Source organism: Stegostoma tigrinum, chromosome 29 (genome assembly GCF_030684315.1).
Source record: "Stegostoma tigrinum isolate sSteTig4 chromosome 29, sSteTig4.hap1, whole genome shotgun sequence".
Classification (NCBI taxonomy): domain Eukaryota; kingdom Metazoa; phylum Chordata; class Chondrichthyes; order Orectolobiformes; family Stegostomatidae; genus Stegostoma; species Stegostoma tigrinum.
Window position 1 is genome coordinate 18,260,964 of NC_081382.1, and position 26,494 is coordinate 18,287,457.

At 41.6% G+C, this 26,494-nt stretch overlaps 1 protein-coding gene across 10 annotated transcripts in view; it reads right to left on the bottom strand.

Annotated features, from left to right (window-relative positions):
* LOC125465346 (histone-lysine N-methyltransferase EHMT1) overlaps window positions 1–26,494 on the bottom strand; it is a 163,557-nt gene that overhangs the window by 51,437 nt on the left and 85,626 nt on the right. For 9 of the 10 annotated variants that reach the window (XM_048558714.2, XM_059638393.1, XM_048558706.2 and 6 more), the window contains 5 exons: window positions 16,965–17,079; window positions 9,088–9,195; window positions 8,698–8,843; window positions 5,745–5,888; window positions 1,863–2,086 (listed from right to left, as the gene is read on the bottom strand). In XM_048558714.2, coding sequence (XP_048414671.1) covers window positions 1,863–2,086; window positions 5,745–5,888; window positions 8,698–8,843; window positions 9,088–9,195; window positions 16,965–17,079 — 737 coding nt within the window. The remainder of the gene's footprint in view (window positions 1–1,862; window positions 2,087–5,744; window positions 5,889–8,697; window positions 8,844–9,087; window positions 9,196–16,964; window positions 17,080–26,494) is intronic. The other variant, XM_048558711.2, reaches the window with a different exon arrangement.

Genomic DNA, 26,494 nt, shown 5'->3' on the forward strand with positions numbered 1-26,494 from the left:
ATTTTTGTTATAGGCCGATCTACTAATCTTCAAGACCACCAAATACTCATCATTTTCCCACTATTATTTCAAGAAAGGGGCAAATCAAGTACAGCAAAACTAACTATGCATTACAAGAAACAAGGCTCTCATCAAAACCTTGAAGTAGGAAGCCAAGTTAACTACTGATAAAAGCAAGAAATTGATTAATTCAAAATTAACAAAATATCTAAGATACAGAAGGCAAAAATAACTAAAATTAATGTATCTTAAGAGAAAAGCAAACCTAAACATGTCTTGGGTGCACAATACAACAGCACATAAAAATAGAAGTTGCTAAAATTAAGTCATGCCAATAATCTGATATCCCAAATTATATTTCTTGCAAATAATGAGTGAATGGTATGCACATTGGTTTTATCCTCTCCCCAGGAATTATGCAAGAACAAAATTTTGGCTATAAACATGCCCTTCAATAACATATAAGAGCCAATAATCTACATATATATGCAGAAATATAGAAAATAGGAGCAGGAGCAGGCCATGTGGCTCCTTTGCTATTCAGCATTATTATGGCTGATCCTCAATCTGAATGTCACATTCACATTCTCTCCTCATACTGCAATACACTTCAGCTTCTAGAAATCTATTTTATTCATTAATGTATTCAGAGATTTTGCTTCCACATCCTTCTGTGGTAGAGAACTCCACAGGTTCACCATTCCGAGTGAACAAATTTCTCATCTCAGTCCAAAATAGTATGTGCATATTCTGAGACCACAACACCCTGTCTTAGATTCCTGCCCCTGACCCCTGGCCAAGGGAAACATGTCCTGCATTCAGTCTTTCTACCCCTGTCAAAATTCTATAAGTTTCAATGAGTTCCCTTTTCATTCTTGCAAATTCTAGTAAATACAAGCTTAGTCAATCCTCTTGGTACAGACCTGCCATCCCAGCGGGTGATTTTGTTTGCTGTACTCCCTCTATGACAAGTACATCTTCTATTAGGTAAAGAGAACAAAACTGCATACAATACTGCCAAGCGTCATCTCACCAAGAATCTGTACATATGTAGGAAGACTTCCTTGCTCCTGCGCTCAACCCATGATGCAATGAAGGCCAGCGTAGCTGCAACTGTGTGCTGGCTTTCATTGATTGGTGTACAGGACACCTAGGACCTTTCGGTACATCAATATTTCCAAATCTATCGCTACTTAAATAATGCTTTGCTACTCTGTGTTTCTGACTAATGCGGAAAACATTTATCCAAGTTAGAGCGCATCAGCCATTCATTTGTCCACTCACACAATTTACATAAATTGCCTTTAAGCCTCTACGTCTTCCTTATCATTCAAACACCCACTCAAAATGACCCATTTATATATAGATCTATCCAGTAAATTATCACTTGGATTTTGCGTTACAAACTTTTCAATGGGATCTTAACCAAATCTTTCTGAAAATATATTACATCCACTGGTTCTCCCTCATTTATTCTATTAGTTATGTTCTCAAAGATCTCCAGCAGGTTTGTCAAAAACTTTTTTTTTTTTCAAAAAGTCCATGCTGATTTTGTGTAAGCCCTTTGGTATTTCCTAAGTGACCTGTTATCATATCCTTTATAACACAGACTCCAGCAATTTCTCTACTAATGATAGTTGGTTATGAAGACAAGTAAACAAAAGTTAGAGAACACATTGTAGAGTTATCAAGGTTTTTCAAACAAAAAATGTTTCTGTTCCAAATATCACAGTTAAACTCAACTTAAGAATATTTTAAAAGTAAAACAATATTCATCAAGCTTTTCTCATCATACAAATATGCAAGATACAAATTGGAGTCCCAATGCTTGCAATTCATCCAGTCAGAACAAAGATGGCTACCTTGCTGTAGTAGTGTCTGCTTTTCCATTCACAGCAACAATTTTCTCCTGTTCTGGGAGAGGTACCATAGAGGTAGTGTCTGCTTTTGCAATGGTAACTTCTTTTGCTTGAATAGTATCTTCCCCACAATGTGGACAGAAAGACAATCCATTCACATGAGATGCACAATTCTTGTGAAAACGGTGTGAGATGGTACTATCAGGCTGGCATTCCATGAAGGTCCCCTGGAACAACCACAAAATTAACACATTAATTAATACATCGACATGGCGACCGCTTCACAGAACATCTACGTTCTGCTCACAAAAAAGACCCTGAACTACCAGTTGCCTGCCACTTCAATGCACCACCTTGCTCCCTGGCCAACATCTCAGTCTCTGGCTTGCTACAGCGTTCCAGTGAAGCCCAACACAAGCTGGAGGAACAACACCTCATTTTCCACTTAGGGACCCTACAGCCCTCCGGTCGCAATATTGAATTCGATAACTTTAGGGCCTAAGCTCTCCAATGTCCCAGCCCCTACATAGCCTGCCACTACACACTCCCTGTTGTTAGTCACCAACTGTCGCCATTAACAACTACCCACCCTCCCAGCCTGATCATTAGCAACTCCTTTGTCTGTCCAACTGTCTCTCTCTCTCTTTGGACTCTATCCTATCATCTACTCCCTACCTCACCCACCTCCCCATTTTCTGTACATAAACTGATGTTTTCCCAGCCACCATCAGTTCTGAAGAAGGGTCACCGGACCTGAAATGTTAACTCTGTTTTCTCCTTCACAGATGCTGCCAGATCTGCTAAGCTTTTCCAGCAACTTTGTTTTTGTTCTTGATTTACAGCAACCGCAGTTCTTTTGGTTTTTACAAAATTAATACATGCCTGTCACAAGTAACAAGCAGTAAAGGTCAATTTTTTCACATTATTTTCATCATTCATGATGTAAAATGAATGAATTAGCTGACAGTGGTATGCTTGGACTTCTATTTAAATGACAAAAACTGGCTATCAATTCTAAATTTTCATAATTTCCCAGCATAAGAGACAACTTTCTCTTGCGCCTCCTGAACTAGCTTTGACTAAAGCAGACAACTGATTAGACATGTACTCTTAGTTTTGAAATCAAGTTGCCCCAAAGTTATTAAATCAACTTGACACATTCTGCTGCAGTGTTGGAGGATCATCCTGTTAGTTTAAAAAAAAATCAAATTTGAATTATTTGTTTAAATTGAAGTACTGTAAACTAGTCAAAAAACATAAGACGCGTTCAGTGTAGCAATAAACGTATCCCTTCGCACCTTTTATGAACGGATGTGCTCTCAGTCTGGTTGAGATTGTAACCATCCCATTCTTACGTTTATTTTCAGGTAAATTAATGCATTGCGCATTTTATGAGAAAGAGGATTCAAAATTCTTCCAACTTGGCCTAACTGCACTGATGTACTTACTTCTGATCACTTTTAGGCAAGCAACAAGTAGCACTTCCTCTTCTCTCATTCTACTCAAAATGTGAAGGAATTTAATTCCTAACAACGTATCTAAAGAACATAATCCATAATTAATTTAAATATGGTGTATAAAATATATCTAATTGTAAAAGTGCAAAAACCTTTGCTATTTCTGCCATTGTACACCCAAATACACTTAAATCCCCCTTTATATCTCTATGCTATCTGGTCGACAATTAAAAACTTCCAAAGTACAAGGCGAATCCTCAAGCTGCTTGGTGATTGAGTTCAAAAATGCAGAAGTTCTTTGTTTCTCAATTTGTGAGGGATATAAAATGCTCTATTATTGCCTGAAAAAAACAAACCAAGTCTTACACACTTTCTGATTATGAATTAAAAATCTACATTATCACAGTGATCTTTTGGATTACAAGTTAACCTGAAATTGGAAACAGACTAATTATATCACATATATGACAAAATACTTCTGCATCTTTGCTCTATACTAAACACCAGTGAAATCTTATTAGTGGTCGAAACAATGTGGGCCTTGGTGAAAAATACAGCACAATTATGTGAGAGGTGCAGTGAGCCTATCTCAAAGTCTGAAACAACTCTACATTTCTTGTTGCAGGCATTAAGGTGAGACTTGCGCGAGGCAGCAAGTGGTCTATATTTACTGGGAATTTTGCTTGTTCTCAAGTTTATTAATTGCACTTCTTGTCTCACTAATATGCAGCCTTCTATCATACCACAACAAGTAAACTGGATATCAAGAATTTTCAAAATTCCGCTCAGAACTGGTATCTGATGACTTCAGCTTGCTGCTTTACTACAAAGGACCTCCATGCTAGACATGAGATACTGACATCTCATGGCAAACTCCACAGGTGCTGACCACAAATCCTGTGCCCATGGATATTGGTATACAATATGAACCAGCCTCCAAGAAACGTAGATGAGTCAGGGATGTGTCATTATAACACAATTCTGCACTTTGATGCTACACCTAGGGGCATGATGGCAACTACCATAACAGTTTGTGCTCAGGGACGTGCACACAGTCCATGGACTGAACCCGGCAGCATCTTCAAGGTGCTAGCTTCCTCTGAGTGCTCACCAACTTTGAGCCTATCTGGATGCTCAGTGCAACCCTGCTATGCCTTGCTTGCATTGTGTTTTTGCAACTTGCCCTTCAGCCAGAAATACTAAGCTTATGGCACTGGTGCATGTTCTGCCATTTAGCACAGCTTGTCATGCTGTTGGGAATGTTACTCTAAGCTGCTTGGCCACACAAGTGGTAAGACAATCCAAATGTAGTGGACTGCAATAAAAAGAGGGAACACAAGTTGTCAGTAGTTCTCAGTCAAATCAAGGGAGATAGCCTTCAGTCAAGGGGTCCCAGCACAGTAAGTCAAGGGCAGCACCAAAACCAGCCCAGGGCTTGGATGTGGTCAGTCAGGTGCTGGGGGCAGTCAGAGTCAGGACCTGCACCACCTAATGGATGAGGGTTCAAATACCAGGCATGTTACTACCTGCCTTGACATGGCTACCTTAATCTGGATTGTTTTCCTCCTGGAATGAGACAGGCAGATATTAAGGGAGATGCAAGTGGATGGTATAGCTGTTACATTTGGTGTAGGTGGCGAAGTGTCTCAAGCAAGCAAGTAAGGAGCGCAGAAAGCACGTAGGATTAGTGGTGTCACGGGTTGGATGGGTAAGCACAAGTGAAGGAAGATGCAGCAAGCAATAGTGAGATTGGTATATCAGAAGTCTCAGTGTAAAGTGGTATAGTAGCAGAGATAGAGTGAGAGAGGGGAAGATATTGGAATAAGATGGTGGCACTTACACTGGACAACTGAAGTTGCTCATTACTTTCTTCCTACAATGCTGTGGATTCCTCCAGATGTCAGGCTGCACTAACCTAAGTGACAATCTCAGACTACACTGGCAACGTCTCGTCTTCTGGTCTTCACTGCTGGTTCCCATCTCTGCAGCACCCTACCCAGATGGACCTCCAGGTCCCTGTCTGGAAAATGGGATGCCAAGTTTCTCTTCACTGCTATATCCAGCATAAATATCAAGTAACGTGCAGGGCAGAATCAAACTAGCAATGCGTGATTAGGTGAACAACTGTCTTTTGAAGTTGGCACTGACACCAGGGATACCAGTCCATTCCAAGGTATCTGAACCGTGGCAAAGTTGTTCCAGATATAGAGAACGGTAGAATCAGGCAGGAGGAGCACCAGAGGGGCAGGGTAAGTAGTAATGAAGAAAATTTGTTAAAGTGTGGCAAGAAAGCCCACGTGGCCTCATGGAGTGAAAACCTCCACAAAACAGATTCAACACATCATTTTAGTTTTACAATCAAAATCATGTGATAAATATTTGGCATCTTGATATTTGTATTTATCTACAAGGAATGCTCTACACTTACAGCAGTGCAGAAGTATCCACAGCCTGGGCAACACTGATGTTTAACCATCCGGGATCTGTGGTCCTCACACAATACCATTAGCTGCACCTTATTGGAGGGTCGCATCATCTCTTCTTTGATTACACTGTTAATACAGCTACTTAGCTGAAAGAAACATGTAGTCAAATTAGAGCTCTTGCTTTATACATTTTGGACATCCATGAACTAGGTTTTATCATCACGAAATTTTTACCACAGCTTAACTCTGATTTGTACATACAGTGTCTTCCTTCTATCAAGTGAGAGTCCTGAAGGAATATTGCACTTTTGCTTTAAACTGGGGGACTGTCTTTCCTTTCAGATGAATGGAAGAGATCATGTGGTATTATTTTTAAGAAGAATTTTCTCCAGTGTCCTGGTCAATATTTATCTCTCAACCACAATGACTAAAATAGATTGCCTGTTTTGGCTTCTCACTGATAATTCCGGGACCTTGCTGTGTGCAAAATGACTGTTGTATTAATTGTATTAGAGCATTCATTACACTTCCAATGTACCTTATTGACTGAAGCACAATTTAGAACTTCCAGAACTTGTGCAAGATGCTTTCTAAATGCGAGACTTTATTTATTTTTGTCTTATTCTACTCAGCGGATTAAAGTATAGGAACACAGGAATTAAGAGGAGTAGGCAATTAAACTCTTCAAGCCTGCTCTGCCATTTTACATAATCATGGCTTATCTTATCCTGGTCTCAACATCACTTTCCTGCCTGCTCCCCATAGCCCTTTATCCCACTTTTCATCAGAAACATATTTCTTTCTTGAATCTGTTGACTAGTTCTGCCTCCGGTACTCTGGGACAGTGAGTTCCACAGATTCATAACCCAAGAGAAGTAGTTTCTCTTCATTTCAGTTTTGAACCTACGTCTTTTCACTCCACAGCCATGACATCTTGTTCGAGACTGTCCCATAAGGGAGAGCATCTGTTCAATTTCCACCTTATCAATCCCCTTCGGCATTTTACATACTCCAATCAGATTCCCTATCATTCTTTTGAACTCTGGCAAGCCGAAGTTACACAACCACTCCTTGTATGGCAGCCCTTCCATTCCTGGAATCATTCTGGTCAACATCCTCTGAACTGCCTCCAGTGCCACCATTTTCTCCTCAAGTAAGGAGATCAAAACTGAACACAATATTGCAGGTGTGGGCTCACCAATTCCTACTATAATTGTACCAATACTTCTTTACTTTGTCGTCCTGTCCTTTTTCAATAAATGCCAGGATATTCATTTATTATATAATGCACCTGCACACCCAATTTCTGTAATTCATGCACAAAGATGCCTAGATCCCTCTGTACTGATGCACTTTTAATTTGCTTCCCATTTAATAATAATTTGTCTTTAAATTTTTCCAACCAAAATGGACAACGTCACACTTATCCACATTAAACTGCATCTGACAGATTCTGGGCCATTCTCCTAGTCTGTCAACATCAATCTGTAAACTCTATCTCCACATCAAAGGCTGCTTTCTTAACTATTTCAGTATCATCAACAAATTTTGCTGTTATACTCTTCCCCTACTTGCAGATTATTTATACCGACTGTAAATACTTGACGTCCGCGAACTGAACCCTACCACACCCCACTATAGTTACAGCTTACCATCCAGAGTAGGACGCATTTATCCTAAACCTCTGCTTTCTGTCAGTCAGCCAGTCCTCTATCCAAGCGAATACACTACCCTTAACTCTCTGGATCAGTCTTTTATGCAACACCTTGACAAATGTCTTCTGGAAGTCTAGATATATCACATCCACTGGATGCCCATTATCGACCTTCATGGTTACATCCTTAATAGAACGCTAACAAATTCATCAGACATGACTTCTCTTTGTGAAACTGTGTTGGCACTGGTGAATTGAGCTTGACTTTTCTTAGTATTTAGTTATTTCCTCTTTCATCAATTCCAGAAATTTCCCCATTAGAAGTAAAACTGACTGGTCTTTAGTTCTACAATTTTTTGCCCAAGTCATAAACCACTAAAGACAGGCAAATCCATAAGTCAAAATTTTAATTCTCTGATAATTGTAAATTAATCAGTGAAAAGTACAAATAGTCAAGACTTTCTCTGCATGCCAAAAATAACAAAACAGAAATCCTATTTATGAACACAATAAATCGTCCCTTCAGTTCTTTTACCATTACGCTGCTTAAAAACAGGTCATTTTTGCTGGAGATGTACTTTATACGAAGTTTCTTTCTGTAAATAAAAGCAAGTAAAAGCAGACTAGGCTTCAATATTTTCCCAACTGAGTTTTGACAAAATGCACTGAATTTGTAAACCAGTTCAACTCAAGTTAAATTAAAATATTTAAGATGACATATTAAAGTTCACTGCCCTTTGAGACTCTACCTTTAAAGGGATTCAATCCAACAAACCATTTAGATAGGCAGGCTTTAGAATGACTGAAAGAGAGGCACATGGAATTGAGTGAAAATTTACCCAAACGTCAAACTTGCTGTAATGTGGCGCATGCTTGTGTTTACACAGACTACATGTATAGGGAACCTTCTAAAGAACAAGCTGCAGCAAGTAATCATTAAAAAAAGTCTTCACATTGGGAGGATATGCAAATGACAAAGATATAGCACCATATTTTGCACATTAATAACAAATGTACAACTACACATTTCCTTTGATTAAATTTAAACCTTAAATGAAGCTCCAGAAATATGACCAAGTAACTTAAATACTTATTTCTGTCAGGATACATTTAATTATTTTTGTAAACTGTTATATCTACTGTTTTAATTTCCATTTGTCTGCTCATTTTGCATGGGGGGGGTGTACTGTAGTCAGTTACATTTGAACATAATTCAGACATTTTGAGAATAACAAATCGAACAGCCAGCATATGTCCACGCGAGTGATTGTTTACTCAAATTCGTGCCAAGTCCTTCTTACCTCTTCGTCTATATTCTCTGTGGCCATACACTTATTGTTGGCCAGTTTAACAATCTCTTGGCTTTTTGGTGTTTCCATCCGACAACTGCAAAGAGGTAACTCCTGTAGCTTATCTAGTTCCACTGAGTCAGAGCTTTGGGAAATGCCTGCGATGAATTACAATATTGAAACAGTTCATACCAACCCTTTTATCGTTTATGAATACAGAAACAAAGTTGTAAACATTGACGCAAACCATATAAAATGTCATTGAAGTCTCCAAACAACGTATATTTTCCAAATGCTTCCATCTGCCAAATTAATTTTGAAATTCTTACTGTATATTACTAAATAATTCCAACTTTTAAAAAAAGCTTTTTAACACCTTGAAAATCTACAATGCAGCTTTACCTATAGATTGAGAAGTGAACAGACCACCTGCAGGCAGATTCAGTGAACTCAGAGGCATTTCAGTATACTCATTATTATCTATGAGAGCTGGAGTCTCTGTTTCAGCACCTGTAAATAATGAAGTTCACAGTCAGATGTTTATAAAATACTCCAATCATACAAAAGCCTGGTTTTGGATGCTGGTTCTACAAGATGGAAGTTTTGTTCTAATTGTAAGTTCCTAAACATTTTAGCGCCTAGAACATTTGCTTTCTCCAGATGTTGTTTCAATATTCTCTCAATTCTTAACATTTGAGTCAGGTCTGGGAGTTCAGGATTAATTGATTAAAGCTTGTAATTGGTTTCATTTTTCGACTGAATATTCTTTTAGTGACATTATACTACAAGAGTACAGCTTATGACAGACACCTGGTTCTAGCATTGCTAACTGCATTCATGATTAGAGGTCAGTCCATTCATAGCACAACTGAGATAGACAATTAGCACATGTTGTAAATGATAACACTTCATGAAACAGATAAGCTTTTTTAATGTAACCTTCACTGAAATGTGGGCCTAACAGTTAGTCCCAAAATCACAAGAAAGGCAGTAATTCCATGGAATCGTTGCAACGCATGCAGCTAACGGAGGACAGAGCCACTGTGCTTGGTACTTGGTATCTGCATAGCACAAGTATTAGACCGTGATTTGGCAGGAGATAAATTTGCAGTCAACACCTCAAGTTTATACATGTAATTTTGCAACCAGTGTTTAATTCTGTGAGCATAAAGTCTCTAAACAATATGTTTTTAATTTTAGCGCTAATCAAATATAGTGCCAAAATAGGAACCCCATCAGTAAGACTAATGGGAACGTTCTGATTTCACCCATGCCTGAAAGCCCATATTCAGAATCAAAAACCAAGCTAATTCATGAAAATCATTACTGCATGGGCATGCCTCACTACACTATTTGAGTTGTTGTTCATAAAGGTTGTTGCAACCTTCTCTAAGAATAGGAGGCCTGTCAGGTCTCACCTGATACAGGATACCATTTGCCAGTCTAACAAAAGGACACTCTTGTCATTAACAATATATGCTTTTGCATATCAGCAATTACTTACAGATTATATTGATATGATAGACAAAGTTCCAGAGACTTTAAGGGCCAGATGTCAAGTCTCAATCCTTCAAGATCCTAAACTGTTCAGCCCACTAACCCAAATGATGTCACGATGGTGAGTGGTGCTTATGGCACTCATCACTATTAATGCTTTCAAATCCATGTACATAATCTCTAAAGAGGAGTCACAGGACCTGAAACATTGACTCCACTTTCTCTTCAGATGCTGCCCAGACCTACTGAGTTTCTCCAGCAGATAGGAGGAACTGCAGATGCTGGAGAATCTGAGATAACAAGGTGTAGAGCTGGATGAACACAGCAGGCCAAGCAGCATCAGAGGAGCAGGAAAGCTGACATTTCGGGCCTAGACCCTTCTACAGAAAGAGGGCAGGGAGAGGGGTATCTGACATAAATAGGGAGTGAGGGGGAGGCAGATAGAAGAGAAGATAGGTGGAGAGGAGACGGACCGGTCAAAGAGGCAGGGATGGAGCCAGGAAAGGTGAGTGTAGGTGGAGAGGTAGGGAGGAGATAGGTCAGTCCACGGAGGTCAGGGGCGGGATGAGGTGAGTAGGTCGGATATGGGGGTGGGGCTTGAGGTGGGAGGAGGGGATAGGTGGAGAAAGGGCAGGTTAGGGAGGCAGAGACGAGCTGGGCTCGTTTTGGGATGCGGTGGGCGGTGGGGGAATTTATCCACTTCACCAACATCTTCCACCCAACCTTAAGTTCACCTGGATCATCTCTACTACCTCTTTCTCCTTCCTGGACCTCTGTCTCCATATCTGGCAACCAGCTAGAAACCGATATCCATTTCAAGCCCACCGACTCCCACAGCTACCTAGAATACACCTCCTCCCATCCACCTTCCTGCAAAAATGTCATCCCCTATTCCCAGTTCCATCACCTCCGCAGCATCTGCTCCCAGGAGGAGGCATTCCACTTCCGTACATCTCAGATGTCCCGTTTTTCAAGAACTGCAACTTCCCCCACTCAGTGGTTGAGAACGCCCTCGACCAAGTCTCCTGCATTTCCCCCAACTCGTCCCTCACGCCCCTCCCCACAATAACAACCAAAACAGACTTCCCCTTGTCCTCTTGTACCACCCCGCCAACCTCCGGATCCAATGCATCATCCTCCGACACTTCTGCTATCTGCAATGCGACCCCACCACCAAAGACATTTTCCCCTCCCTACCCTGATCTGTTTTCCAGAGGGACCACTCTCTCTGTGACTCCCTTGTCCGCTCCACACTCTCCTCCAGCCCCACCACACCCGGTACTTTTACCTGCAACAGCAGAAAGTGCTACAACTGCCCCTGCATCTGCCCTCTCACCCCCATCCCAGGCCCTAAGGAGACTTTCCACATCAAGCAGATGTTCACCTGCACATCTGCTGATTAGGTATACAGCATCCACTGTTCCCCTTGTGGCCTCTTCTACTTCGGGGAAACCAAGCAGAGGCTTGGGGATCGCTTTGCAGAAGACCTACGCTCGGTTTGCACTAAACAACTGCACCTGTCAGTCGCAAACCATTTCAACTCCCCCTCCCATTCTGCAGACGACATGTCCATCCTGGGCCTCTGCAGTGTCACAACGATGCTACCTGAAGGTTACAGGAACAGCAACTCATATTCTGCTTGGGAACCCTGCAGCCCAATGGTATCAATGTGGACTTCACAAGCTTCAAAATCTCCCCACCCCCTACTGTATCCCAATACCAGCCCAGCTCGGTCTCGCCTAACCTGTCCTTCTTCCCACCTATCCCCTCCTCCCACCTCAAGCCCTACCCCCATCTCCTACCTCCTAACCTCATCCCGCCCCCTTGACCTGTCTGTCCTCTGTGGACTGACCTATCGCCTCCCTACCTCCCCACCTACACTCACCTTTCCTGGCTCCATCCCCACCTCTTTGGCCGGTCTGTCTCCTCTCCACCTATCTTCTCCTCTATCTATCTTCAATCTGCCTCCCCCTCTCTCCCTATTCATTTCGGATCCCCCTTCCCTTCCCCCTTTTCTGAAAGAGGGTCTAGGCCCAAAACGTCAGCTTTCCTGCTCCTCTGATGCTGCTTGGCCTGCTGTGTTCATCCAGCTCTACACCTTTTATCTGTGTTCCTCCAGTAATTTGTTTTTGTTCCAGATTTCCAGCATCCACAGTTATTTGTTTTTTGTTACACACTCTTCCCAAGCTTTTATTTTAATCATTCATGTTATGCATTGCTGACATAACTCTGTTTATTGCTACCATGTTCTTCTCACCCCTTCCCTACTCTACTTGAATTTGTAAAGTCAGTCTGAAAGCTTTACCATTTTCTTGGAAAATGTTCTCTTTAGACTTGCAAGACTGGTTGGAAACTGGCGTCTTTTGATTCTCTTCCTGATAGCCTGAAGTATGCAGATCCATTACAAGATCATGTTCGCCACTGGATTCATGCTAATCAGTCGGTGGTGGATGATTAACCTGCAGTGGAATAAGATCCCTGTGGTTCCTTCATAGAGACCCTCTGGTAATATGAGTAATACACAATCCTCAAGATCTGAAGCTCCTTGGATGACCATATCTTTTCTGTTCAGATCCCTGATACAAACTTGTTCTTCTATCCCAAATATGATAACTACTTTCCAATACCTATTGTAGAGTGTGACCTGCTGCATAATGACCTACACAACTGGGTTACTGAAGTGGAAAAGTCTACAGCAAAAGAAAAACCAAGTGTTACTTTTGACAAGTTAATATTTGTATCAGTGGTCATCTCAAATTTTACTAGGGTGAATGGTACAATATTATCTGATAATGAGACATGATACACTGTACAGAGGGGCAGTTAAGAGCTGTCCCTACATTGCTGTGATTTGGCGTCAAATGTAGGCCATAACGGGTAAGGATAGCAGATTTCCCTTGCTGAAGAACATCAGTGAACCAAGTGCGTTTTTACAACAATGATTTCCATAAAACCATAAAACATAGGAGTGGAAGTAAGGCCATTCAGCCCATCAAGTCCACTCCACCATTTAAATCATGGCTGATGGGCATTTCAACTCCACTTTCCTGCACTCTCCCTGTAGCTCTTGATTCCTTCTGAGATCAAGAATTTGTCGATCTCTTCCTTGAAGGCATCCAACCTACCAGCCTCCACTGCACTCCGTGGCAATGAATTCCACAAGCCCACCACTCTCTTTCATAATCATTACTTGATTTGCTTTTATCTCCAGATTTATTATTTGAATTCAAATATCACCAACTCTTGAACATGAGCTGTGCCTCTTGGTTACTAGGCTAGTGTCAGTACCACTACATCACTCACTGTCTTGCAGCTTCTTCAATCATTTGGATCACTGAGCGCATTCCTGTTTAAAGGAACTTTTCAACTTCTGCTTTTTAACCTCTTTCATGTTTGGTATAATATTAAAGTGAAAACATATCTTCCTACTCAAGTTGAGGATTCTTGTTTGTGAACCATGCAATGTAATATTTAGTATGTCCCAAATATTGGGGAGTTCCTCACCGTATTCCTTCAGTCTGAAATATTACGCCTCCTGGACCATATAGCGAACACGGCCGAGGGCTACAGACTGTATCATGGCTCATTTTCTGATAATATATATTATGACTCATCACAGAGAAATTTGTGAAATAATCACTGATACAAGTATCAGCTTTTCATACAAAGCATATTTTTTTCCTCTTCTGCAGACTTTTCTGTTTGATTAACCCAATTTGGTGGATTATTATTTGATTTCTTGCTTTTCTGAAGCCATGGCCTGCTTCTGAACATTTTCTGAAACTGACGTAACGGGACACAAAAAGAAGTTTTAATAACGAGGCACTGTCTGCGTCCATGAAGTTTCTTTCCTCCACAGCACTGACAAGGACTTGTAGTGTATGGTTCCTGTCCTACTCATTTTATGGTTTCTGAACTGTTGTTTGTGACTTTGTAATGTAATTTTTGGAAAATGTGCATTTGATATATTTGAGAGATGCTGACACCAGATAACTATAAAAGCTGTTTGATGTGCAGTTAAGTTGCAATTGATCACAGAGAAGGGACAGCTGTACTCAGACCTCCAGAAGCCTGCAGGACAAGACACATTTTTCTCTCTCTACCTCCATCTCTCTCACTTGTTCCACACTACCTCCACTCTCCTCTGAGTGGAAGAAAACCAACACTTTGAATGCTCGTGTAACCCCTACATCCATCCTGAGAGTCGAAGAAAACAAACTATCAGAAAAGACAAACTTTACCTACACGCAAATAATAGCTACTGAATAGGGAAACTTCTGCAACTGACACAAAGCAAAAGAACTCTGAGAAACTCATCTCACTCCACCCACTCTTATTGTTGGACTCTTGATCCAGAGAATTTGTTCTTCTGTGCCTATATTTTGTTCCCATGCTATTTCTGCAGAACTGTGTCTTGTCTGACCTGTTTGTGAATGAACTTGTCCGTTGGAATTTAAAGTGGGCATTGAAGTTTGCATATTATTAAATGATAATCCATGTTAACCACATGTTTAAGGACAAACTATTTCTAATAAATATGCTTTGTTTTCTTGTCTATTGCTCAAACAGTATGTTGCTTTGATCTTCGATAGTGGTCAAAGTTGGACAAATTAACCATTATAGTGACTAAATCGATCACATACTTTTGTGAAGACTTAAGAATAATTGGGCTGAATGTCTAGTACACACTTCCTATCAGGATTGTAAAACCACTGTTAATCTCCTGCGTCAAGATTGATCTTCTCTTATGATTGATCTATTGCTTCTGGGCTTATGCTTCACTCATCATCTGTCTGACTTTCTCCAAACTCAAGCCTACTTTGGACTGTAACAATTTAACAGAGCTTCATTAGCAATTCCCACAATTTCAATTCTTATTAATTCTAACATAAAGTCACCATCAAAACATTTTTTCATTAAAACGTACTTATCATTAATAAAATCATCTATGAATTGGACCAAAAGCTAAACTCACTTAAACCTTGATCTTTCAAGAATTTTGAGTTTAACGGTTGAAAAATTGTCAAAGGTTTTCATTGCTTCTTCTAAAGTACTCCTGTTGCTTCTTCAGCCACTTAACAAGCTGTAACATCATCAACTGTATCCCCGATTGTGCACAGAGAAAGTGTATTTACTTGATGGGAAGGTAAGCTATTTTCTTCAAGATATTCAATTCTGTGTTCTACTGACAATATTTTTCTGAGACCATGTATTCCTTATGTAATTACAGAATTTTAATAATTTTATTTCACAGTAATATACAGTTCGCTGCTCTTTCATGTCTGGAGGATTCATCTGCATTTCACAAATAAAATGCAAGACTCCCATCTTCTGGCAGTTGAAATGGAGAGTTCCCTCCTCTTATGACAGAAATAAATATTAGTGGCATAGAGGGGTAAAATGTGGGCTTCCAGTCACTATGAATCTTACCATTTGTGGCCTTACTACAAATATTCCTGCTCCAGTCAATGAGTCTTGGACCTCAGTTTAAATGACCCCTGCTTTTAACCTTGTTCATTTGCAAGGTTTCCCACCTTTTTCATGCCTAAATAAACTCTCTCAGATCTTTTATCCTGATAGACCCAATGTGCTTGAGCACCAAAATTCCCAATTTGGAATTATGGGCACAGACAAAACACAGAATGCAATAACCCACTAACAACTTTGCTAAACTGTCTGGACCCACGATTAAAATCCAGATTTCCAGTTAGTCATTTTTTAAATGTAAATAAAGATCAAGTGAGAATAATTCTTCTTATGAGCCTTTAAAGAAAGCCTCAACAACCTGCCCAAGCACTTTTTAAAATCAACCTTGCACTATTCTGGAGCTGTACAACATCTAGCGCAAAATTCTAGAAACTTTTAAAAAAAAGTACCTTCTAGAAATGACCTTCTATCTTTGGTTTTAGTGTCAGGGACACAGATTACAGGGCTGATTCAAGTGTTACTGTCATATTGATATAAATTTAAAGTGGATTGTATCAATGCAAAAGTTCTACTACTGGAATTAAATGGAAATTTCAAAGTTTGTGAACGTACTAATCAGCATGGTGCCTTGAAACACCATTGAAAGGTTTGAATTCATGAAGAGGTTGATAAGTGTCAAAAATTTAGCTGAGGACTTAATTATACTCTCTTCTTCTATCATTCTAAGCTGGTAATGCAAACATAGAATAGATCATAGAGTTCCTGCAGTGCGGAAAAAGGCCATTCAGCCCATTGAGTCCCCACCAATCCTCTAAAGAGCATCCCACCCAGACCTACCCCCTACCCTAGAAACCACGGGCAATTTAGCACAGCCAATCCATATAACCTGCACATCTTCAGACTGTGGCAAGAAACCGGATCACCCTGAAGAAACCTATGCAGACATGGGGAGAATGTGCAAACTCTCAGACAGTTAGCCAAGGTTGGAATTGAAGCCGGGTCCCTGGCACAAAAAGGCAGCCGTGCGGCAATAGCCCATGTTTCAAAATGTTTTTGAAAGGTTCAAAAATGTTTATCCAGGCCAGCGGAATTTATAAAATTCAATGCACTGAACAGATATGGGGAAAACCACACTTGATCATTCAAGTTCACAACACTACTGCCAACGTTCAATGTAAAGTATTAAAACAGTTCACAATTCTCCATGGTTTACAATTTAACTATGATGATTGACATTTGAACTGAATTTTGAAATACAGAGGACAGAATAATTCATTTTCACCCGGTATCACAGTACCAATTACAATAAAGGTGACACTTCCTTTCCATCAAAATAGAGCAATTACTGCTGTTACCTCTACTATCACTTTTTGGCCGGATTTTTCGTCTTCGTTTCCTAGTTGGTTTTACCCATGGACTGTCATTCTTCCCTTTTCTCTTCCATTTCCTTTTCAAACTAGACTCTGAACTCTGGATGACAAAAAAATAAATTTTCAACAAAGATTTACTGCTGAATATTCTCTGAATTACCCTTTTGAAGACCTAACAAAGAGGACTGATCAGGGCAAAGCGATAGATATGATCTATGTGGACTTCAGTAAGGCGTTCAACAAGGTTCTTCATGGTTGACTGGTTAGCAAGGTTAGATTACATGGAATACAGGAAGAACGAGCAATTTGGATACAGAACTGGCTTGATGGTAGAAGGTGATGCAGGGTTGCTTTTCAGACTGGAGACCTGTGACCAACAGTGTGCCACAAGCATCGGTGCTGGGTGCATTGCTTGTCGTCATTTACATAAATGATTTGAATGTGAACAGATATAGTTAAATAAATTTGGCGATGACACCAAAATTGGAGATGTAGAAGACAGCAAAAAAGGTTACCTCAGAATACAATGGAATGACCAGGTGGGTCAGTGGGCCAAGGAGTAGCAAATGGATATTAATTTAGATAAATGCAAGATGCTACATTTTGGAAAGACATATCAGGGCAGGACTTATACATTTAATGGTAAGGTCCTGGGGAGTGTTGCTGAACAACGAGACCTTGGGGGGCAGATTCATAGTTCCTTGAAAGTGGAGTCACAAGTGAATAGGACAGTGAAGACAACATTTGGTATGCTTGCCTTTATTGGTCAGTGCATTCAATATAGAAATTGGGAGGTCATGTTGCAGCTGTACGGGATATTGATTAGGCCACACATTTGGAATACTGTGTGTAATGCTGGTCTCCCTGCAAAAAGAAGAGTATTGTGAAATTTGAAAGGGTTCAGAAAAGATTTACAAGGATGTTGCCAGGGTTGTAGGGTTTGACCTTTATGGAGAGGCTGAATAGGGTGGGGCGATTTTCAGTGGAACATCAGAGGCTAAGGGATGACATCATAGAGGTTCATAAAGTTATGAGCTGCATGGATAGGGTGAATAGACAAGGTCTTTTCCCAGGGAAAGGGGATGTGGGAGCTCAAAACTAAAGGGCATAGGTTTAAGTTGAGAAGGGAACAGGACCCAAGGGGCAATTTTTTCCACACAAAGGGTGCTGCTTTTATGGAATGAGCTGCAAGAGGAAGCGACAGAGGCTAGTACAATTACAACATTTAAAAGGCTTCTGGTTGGGTACAACAGAAAGAGATGAGAAGGATATGGGCCAAATGCTGGCAAATGGGACTAAATTTATTTAGGATATTTGGTCGGCATGGACAAGTTGCACCAAAACAAATCTGTTTCCATGCCATACAGCTCTTCGGCTCTGTGACTTTTCATTTTGAACATTAGTCTAAGATACCTTCAGACATAACAACAAACCAGAATTATACTGAAAAAAAATGTATTTTCATGACTTCCAAAAATGACAATTGAGAATTACAAAGTCCAAGAACAGAAAAACCAAAATACAGTATAAAAATGCACGCAAGTTTAAGAATTTGCTGAGTAAGTTTCCAATAGAAAAATATCACCACAAAAACCCTGCAAGGTCCCAATTAACGTAGGAAACAAACAAAACTTCAGTAAGGACTTCAGTAAGGTGTTTGATAAGGTTCGCCATGGTAGGCTGATGGAGAAAGTGAAATAGCATGGGTCCAGGGTGTACCGGCTAGATGGATAGAGAACTGGCTGGGCAATAGAAGACAGAGTTGTAGTGGAAGGGAGTTTCTCAAAATGGAGAACTGTGACCAATGGTGTTCCACAGGGATCCGTGTTGGGACCACTGTTGTTTGCAATATACATAAATGATCTGGAGGAAGATATAGATGGTCTGAATAGCGATGGTCTGATTAGCAATTACTGATTAGCAGATGACACTAAGATTGGTGGAGTAGCAGATAATGAAGAGGCCTGTCGGTGAATGCAGCAAAATATACATAGATTGGAGAGATGGGCAGAGAAATGGCAAATGGAGTTCAATCTAGGCAAATGCGAGGTGATGAATTTTGGAAGATCGAATTCAAGAGCAAAACTATATGCTAAATGGAAAAGCCCAGGGGAAAACTGATGCACAGAGATCTGGGTGTTCAGGTCCACTGTACCCTGAAGGTAGCAACGCAGGTGGATAAAGTGGTCAAGGAGGCATATGGCACACTTTCATCAGGACGTGGAGGCCTAGTCTCTGGATACTTCCAAAAAAGAGATGGATAGTGCTCTTAAAGATGGTGGAATCAAGGGTTATGGGGATAAGGCAGGAACAGGATACTGATTGTGGATGATCAGCCATGATCATAATGAATGGTGGTGCTGGCTCACAGGCCCGAATGGCCTACTCCTGCACCTACGGTCTATTGTCTATCGGACAGGGTGTTGAGTACAAGAGTTGGAAGGTTATGTTACAGTTGTATAGGACTTTGGTTCAACCACATTTGGAATACTGAGTTCTAGTTGCCACATTACCAAAAGGATGTAGATGCTTTGGAGATGGTGCAGAGGAGGTTCACCAGGATGATGCCTGGTATGGAGGGCGCTAGCTATGAAGAAAGGTTGAGTAGATTAGGATAATTTCCATTACAAAGACAGAGGTTGAGGGGTGGACCTGATTGAGATCTACAAAATCATGAGAGGTACAGACAGGGTGCATGGCAAGAAGCATTTCCCCCTCCAGAGTAGGGGACTCTTCAGAGTTCAGGAGTGCAGGAGCCTCAGCCCTTGACCTTGACCAACAGATATTAGATTCTTGCTCCTTGTATGGATGAGGAAAAGGACTGTGGACAGGATGAGCCAGGTGACCACGGCACCGTGGTCCAGAAGGCCATTCAAGAGGGGGGAGCAAAAAGACAGATAGTTGTTATCGGGGATTCTATTATTCGGGGGACAGATAGTATGCTATGCAAGCCAGATCAGGAATCCTGCATGGTGTGTTGCCTGCCCGGTGCCAGGGTGCGGGACATCTCCGACCGGGTTGAAAGGATATTGGAGCGGGAGGGGGAGGATCCAGTTGTTGTGGTCCATATTGGGACTAATAACATAGGCAAAGCTAGGGTAGAGGACCTGTTCAGGGATTATGAAGCACTAGGAAAGAAATTGAAGTACAGGTCCTCAAGGGTCATAATCTCCGGATTACTGCCTGAGCCATGTGCTAATTGGCATAGGGAAAAGAAAGTTAGGGAAGTAAACACGTGGCTAAGGGATTGGTGTGGGAAAGAGGGATTCCATTTCATGGGGCATTGGCATCAGTTTTGGAAGCAGGGGGGATCTGTACCGTTGGGACAGTCTCCACCTGAACCGATCTGGAACCAGTGTTCTAGCGAAAAGGATAAACAGAGTGGTCAGTAGGACTTTAAACTTCTGAGTCGGGGGGGGGGGGGGGGGGGAGAGAACGGAAAGTGAAAGAGATAGGGAATGTGGAGTTAAATGGAAAGATAAGCAACAGGATAGCACGTGTACAGGTGGATTTAAGCTCGAGGCAGACGAGGAATACAGCAAAAAGGAAGGATAGCTTTGGGATTTCCAACCTCTCTAATAATGATAAGAAAGTTAGCATTAAGGCACTTTATCTAAATGCTCACAGTATTCACAACAAAGTAGATGAATTAACAGCACAAATCCTCTTGAATGATTATGATGTGGTAGGCATCACAGAGACATGGTTGCAGGGAGTTCAGGACGGGCAGTTCAACATCCAAGGATTCACAACATATCGAAAAGACAGGGAGGTAGGCAGAGGGGGTGAGGTTGCATTGTTAGTTAAGAATGAAATTAAATCTAAGGCACTGAATGACATTGGGTCAGAAAATGTGGAGTCTGTGGGGGTGAAATTAAGGAACCACAAAGGCAAAAAGACTATAATGGGAGTTATGTACAGGCCTCCGAGCAATGATCAGGACCAGGGGCGCAAGATGCACCGAGAAATAGCTAGGGCATGTCAGAAAGGCAAGGTCACGGTGATCATGGGGGACTTCAATATGCAGGTGGATTGGGTGAATAATGTTGCCAGTGGATTCAAAGAAAAGGAATTCATGGAATGTTTGCAGGATGGCCTTTTGGAACAGCTTGTGATGGAGCCCACAAGGGAGCAGGCTATTCTGGACTTAGTGCTATGTAATGAGCCAGACTTTATAAAAGACCCGAAAGTAAGGGAACACTTAGGAGGCAGCGATCATAATATGGTAGACTTCAGTCTGCAGTTTGAAAGAGAGAAGGCAACATCGGATGTAATGGTATTACAGTTAAATAAAAGTAATTACAGGGGCATGAGAGAGGAATTGACGAATATCGACTGGAAGCAGAGCCTGGTGGGGAAGAAAGTAGACCAACAATGGCAGGAGTTTCTGGGTGTAATTGAGGACACAGTACAGAGGTTCATCCCAAAGAAGAGAAAGATCATCCGGGGTGGGATTAGACAGCCATGGCTGACAAAGGAAGTCAGGAAATATATCAAAGAAAAAGAGACAGCCTATAAAGCGGCCAAGAGCACTGGGAGATCAGAAGATTGGGAAGGCTACAAAAACAAACAGAGGATAACAAAGAGAACAATAAGGAAGTGTGCAGGAGGGCTTCCTGACACAGTATGTAGATAGGCCAACAAGGGGCGAAGCCACATTAGATTTGGTACTGGGTAATGAGCCTGGCCAGGTGTTAGATTTGGAAGTACGTGAGCAGTTTGGTGATAGTCATCACAATTCTGTTATGTTTACTTTAGTGATGGAAAGGGATAGGTTTATACCACTGGGCAAGAGTTATAGCTGGGGGAAAGGCAATTACGATGAGATTAGGCAAGATTTAGGGAGCGTAGGATGGGGAAGGAAACTGCAGGGGATGGGCATGTTAGAAATGTGGAGCTTATTCAAGGAAAAGCTCCCGTGTGTCCTAGATAAGTACGTACCTGTCAGGCAGGGAGGAAGTTGTAGAGCGCAGGAGCCGTGGTTTATGAAGGCGGTGGAATCTCTGGTCAAGAGGAAGAAGGCGACTTATGTTAGGATGAGGTGTGAAGGCTCAGTTAGGGCACTTGAGGGCTATGGAGGTAGCCAGGAAAGACCTAAAGAGAAAGCTCAGCAGAGCCAGGAGGAGACATGAGAAGTTGTTGGCGGATAGGATCAGGATAAACCCTCAGGCTTTCTATAGGTATTTAAGGAATAAAAGAATGACATAAGTAAGATTAGGGCCAATCAAGGGTAGTAGTGGTAAGTTGTGTGTGGAGTCAGAGGAGATAGGGGAAGCACTAAATGAATATTTTTCAACAGTATTCACTCTAGAAAATGACAATATTGTCGAGGAGAATACTGAGATACAGGCTACTAGACTAGGTGGGATTGAGGTTCACACGGAAGAGGTATTAGAAATCCTTCAGAGGGTGAAGATAGATAAGTCCCCTGGGCCAGATGGGATTTATCCTCGGATCCTCTGGGAAGCCAGGGAGGAGATTGTTGAGCCTTTGGCATTGATCTTTAACTCGTCATTGTCCACAGGAATAGTGCCAGATGACTGGAGGATTGCAAACGTGGTTCCCCTGTTCAAGAAGGGGAGTAGAGACAACCCTGGTAATTATAGACCAGTGAGCCTTACCTCAGTTGTTGGTAAAGTGTTGGAAACAGTTATAAGGGATAGGATTTATAATCATCTAGAAAAGAATAAATTGATTAGGGATAGTCAGCACGGTTTTGTGAAGGGAAAGTCGTGCCTCACAAACCTTAGAGTTCTTTGAGAAGGTGACCAAACAGGTAGATGAGAGTAAACCGGTTGATGTGGTGTATAAGGATTTCAGCAAGGCGTTTGATAAGGTTCCCCACAATAGGCTATTGTACAAAATGTGGAGGAATGGAATTGTGGGAGATATAGCAGTTTGGATCGGAAATTGGCTTGCTGAAAGAAGACAGAGGGTGGTAGTTGATGGGAAATGTTCATCCTGGAGACCAGTTACTAGTGGTGTACCAGAAGGGTCGGTGTTGGGTCCACTGCTGTTTGTCATTTTTATAAATGACCTGGATGAGGGCATAGAAGGATAGGTTAGTAAATTTGCAGACGACACTAAGGTCGGTGGAGTTGTGGATAGTGACGAAGGATGCTGTAGGTTGCAGAGAGACATAGATAAGCTGCAGAGCTGGGCTGAGAGGTGGCAAATGGAGTTTAATGCAGACAAGTGTGAGCTGATGCACTTTGGAAGGAGTAACTGGAAGGCAAAATACTGGGCTAATGGTAAGATTCTTAGTAGTGTAGATGAGCAGAGAGATCTCGGTGTCCATGTACACAGATCCTTGAAAGGTGCCACCCAGGTTGACAGGGCTGTTAAGAAGGCATACAGTGTTTTAGCTTTTATTAATAGAGGGATTGAGTTCCGGAACCAAGAGGTTATGCTGCAGCTGTACAAAACTCTGGTGCGGCCGCACTTGGAGTATTGTGTACAGTTCTGGTCACCACATTATAAGAAAGATGTTGAAGCTTTGGAAAGGGTGCAGAGGAGGTTTACTAGGATGTTGCCTGGTACGGAGGGAAGGTCTTACGAGGAAAGGCTGAGGGACTTGAGGCTGTTTTCATTAGAGAGAAGAAGATTGAGAGGTGACTTAATTGAAACACATAAAATAAATCAGAGGGTTAGATAGGGAGAGCCTTTTTCCTAGGATGGTGACAGTGAGCACGAGGGGGCATAGCTTTAAATTGAGGGGTGGAAGATATAGGACAGATGTCAGAGGTAGCTTCTTTACTCAGAGAGTAGTAAGGGAATGGAACGCTTTGCCTGCAACGGTAGTAGATTCACCAACTTTAGGTACATTTAAGTCGTCATTGGATAAGCATATGGACGTACATGGAATAGTATAGGTTAGATGGGCTTGAGATCGGTATGACAGGTCGGCACAACATCGAGGGCCGAAGGGCCTGTACTGTGCTGTAATGTTCTGAGTTCTATGAGAGGCTCAGATATGAAGGTAGGCTAGCTAGTAATATTAGAAATGATAATAAAAGCTTCTTTCAATACATAAGAAACAAACGAGAGGCAAAAGTAGATATTGGGCTGCTCCAAATTGATGCTGGAAGGCTAGTGATGGGAGATAAGGAAATAGCTGAAGAACTTAATAAGTACTTTGCGTCAGTCTTCACAGTGGAAGACATGAGTAGTGTGCCAACAATTAGGGAGAGACAGGCAGCAGAGTTGAGTATGGTAGGCATTACAAAAGAGAAAGTGCGAGAAAAGCTGAAAGGTCTAAAAATTGATAAATCTCCTGGCCCCAATGGGCTCCATCCTGGAATCTGAGGGAGGTGGCTGGGGAGATAGCAGAGGCTTTGGTCGTGATCTTTCAAAAGTCACTGGAGTCAGGGAAAATCCCAGATGATTGGAAAATTGCTGTTGTAACCCCCTTATTTAAGAAAGGATCAAGGCAAAAGATGGAAAACTATCGGCCGATTAGCCTAACATCGGTAGTTGGTAAAATTCTAGAATCCATTGTCAAGGATGAGATTTCTAAATTCCTGGAAGTGCAGGGTCAGATTAGAACAAGTCAGCATGGATTTAGTAAGGGGAGGTCGTGCCTGACAAACCTGTTAGAATTCTTTGAAGAGGTAACAAGTATGTTAGACCAGGGAACCCAGTAGATGTTGTTATCTATCTAGACTTCCAAAAGGCCTTTGATACAGTGCCTCACAGGAGGCTGCTGAGCAAGGTGAGGGCCCATGGTGTTTGAGGTGAGCTACTGGCTTGGAATGAGGATTGGCTGTCTGACAGAAGGCAGAGAGTTGGGATAAAAGGCTCTTTTTCGGAATGGCAACCGGTGACTAGTGGTGTCCCCCAGGGTTCAGTGTTGGGGCCGCAGCTGTTCACCTTATACATTAATGATCTTGATGAAGGGACTGGAGGCATTCTGGCGAAGTTTGCCAATGATACAAAGATAGGTGGACAGGCAGGTAGTACTGAAGAGGTGGGGAAGCTGCAGGAAGATTTAGACAGTTTAGGAGAGCGGTCCAGGAAATGGGTGATGAAATTCAATGTGAGTAAATGTGAGGTTTTGCACTTTGGAAAAAAGAATATAGGCTTGGACTATGTTCTAAATGGTGAGAAAATTCACAAAGCAGAAGTACAAAGGGATCTGGGAGTGTTGGTCCAGGACTCTCTAAAGGTTAACTTGCAGGTAGAGTCCGTAATTAAGAAAGTGAACGTAATGTTGTCGTTTATCTCAAGAGGGTTGGAATATAAAAGCAGCGATGTGCTTCTGAGGCTTTATAAAGCTCTAGTTCGGCCCCATTTAGAATACTGTGTCCAATTTTGGGACCCACACCTCAGGAAGGACATACTAGCCCTGGAGTGTGTCCAGCGGAGATTCACACGGATGACCCCTGGAATGGCAGGTTTAACGTATGATGAACGGCCAAGGATCCTGGGATTGTACTCATTAGAGTTTAGAAGGTTGAGGGGAGATCTAATAGAAACTTACAAGATAATGTATGGTTTAAAAGGGGTGGATGCTAGTTGTTTCCGTTAGGCGGGGAGACTAGGACACATGGGCACAGCCTTAAAATTAGAGGGGATAAATTTAAAATTGAAATGAGACGACATTTCTTCAGCCAGAGAGTGGTGGGCTTGTGGAATTCATTGCCACGGAGTGCAGTGGAGGCCGGGACATTGGATGCCTTCAAGGCAGAGATCGACAAATATTTGATCTCAGAAGGAATCAAGGGCGACGGGGAGAGTGCAGGAAAGTGGAGTTGAAATGCCCATCAGCCATGATTTAAATGGCAGAGTGGACTTGATGGGCCAAATGGCCTTACTTCCACTACTATGTCTTATGGTTTTATGGTCTTATGGACTTAATTACTAGGGGTCACGATTTCAAGGTGAGAGGGGAAAAGTTTAAGGGAGATATGCGTGGAAAGTTCTTTACGCAGAAGTTGGTGGGTGCCTGGACCACATTGCCAGCGTAGGTGGTAGAGGCAGGCATGATAGTGTCATTTAAGATGTATCTAGACAGATAGATGAATGGGCAGGAAGCAGAGAGATACAGATCCTTGGAAAATAGACGACTGGTTTCGATAGAGAATCTGGATCAGCTCAAACTTGGAGGGCCGAAGTGCCTGTTCCTGTACTGTAATTTTCGTTGTTCTTTCTTCTTAAAACATTAGGGATGCCACTATATATACACCTATTACAACTTAATTAAACTAAGTTTGTTACAGAAAAAATTCTTGTGAATGAATACAGATAATATAAAACAGTTTCAAATTACATATGAGCTAGATATTCTCAAAAGATTATGGTTCATGGTCTTTCACGCAAATAGACATTACAACCCTTGTGAATTCTTTTTCAACATACAGTATCATGACCAACAGAAGCCTGGCAATGAAATCCCTTGTCAAATGAACATGTTCCAGAACAAGCTGTCAAATACATTTCCCTAATCTCAGAAAGGCAGATGAATATTCAAGTTAAACAAGCCTTTTACAAGTCAATAGACTGATTTACTTTATAAA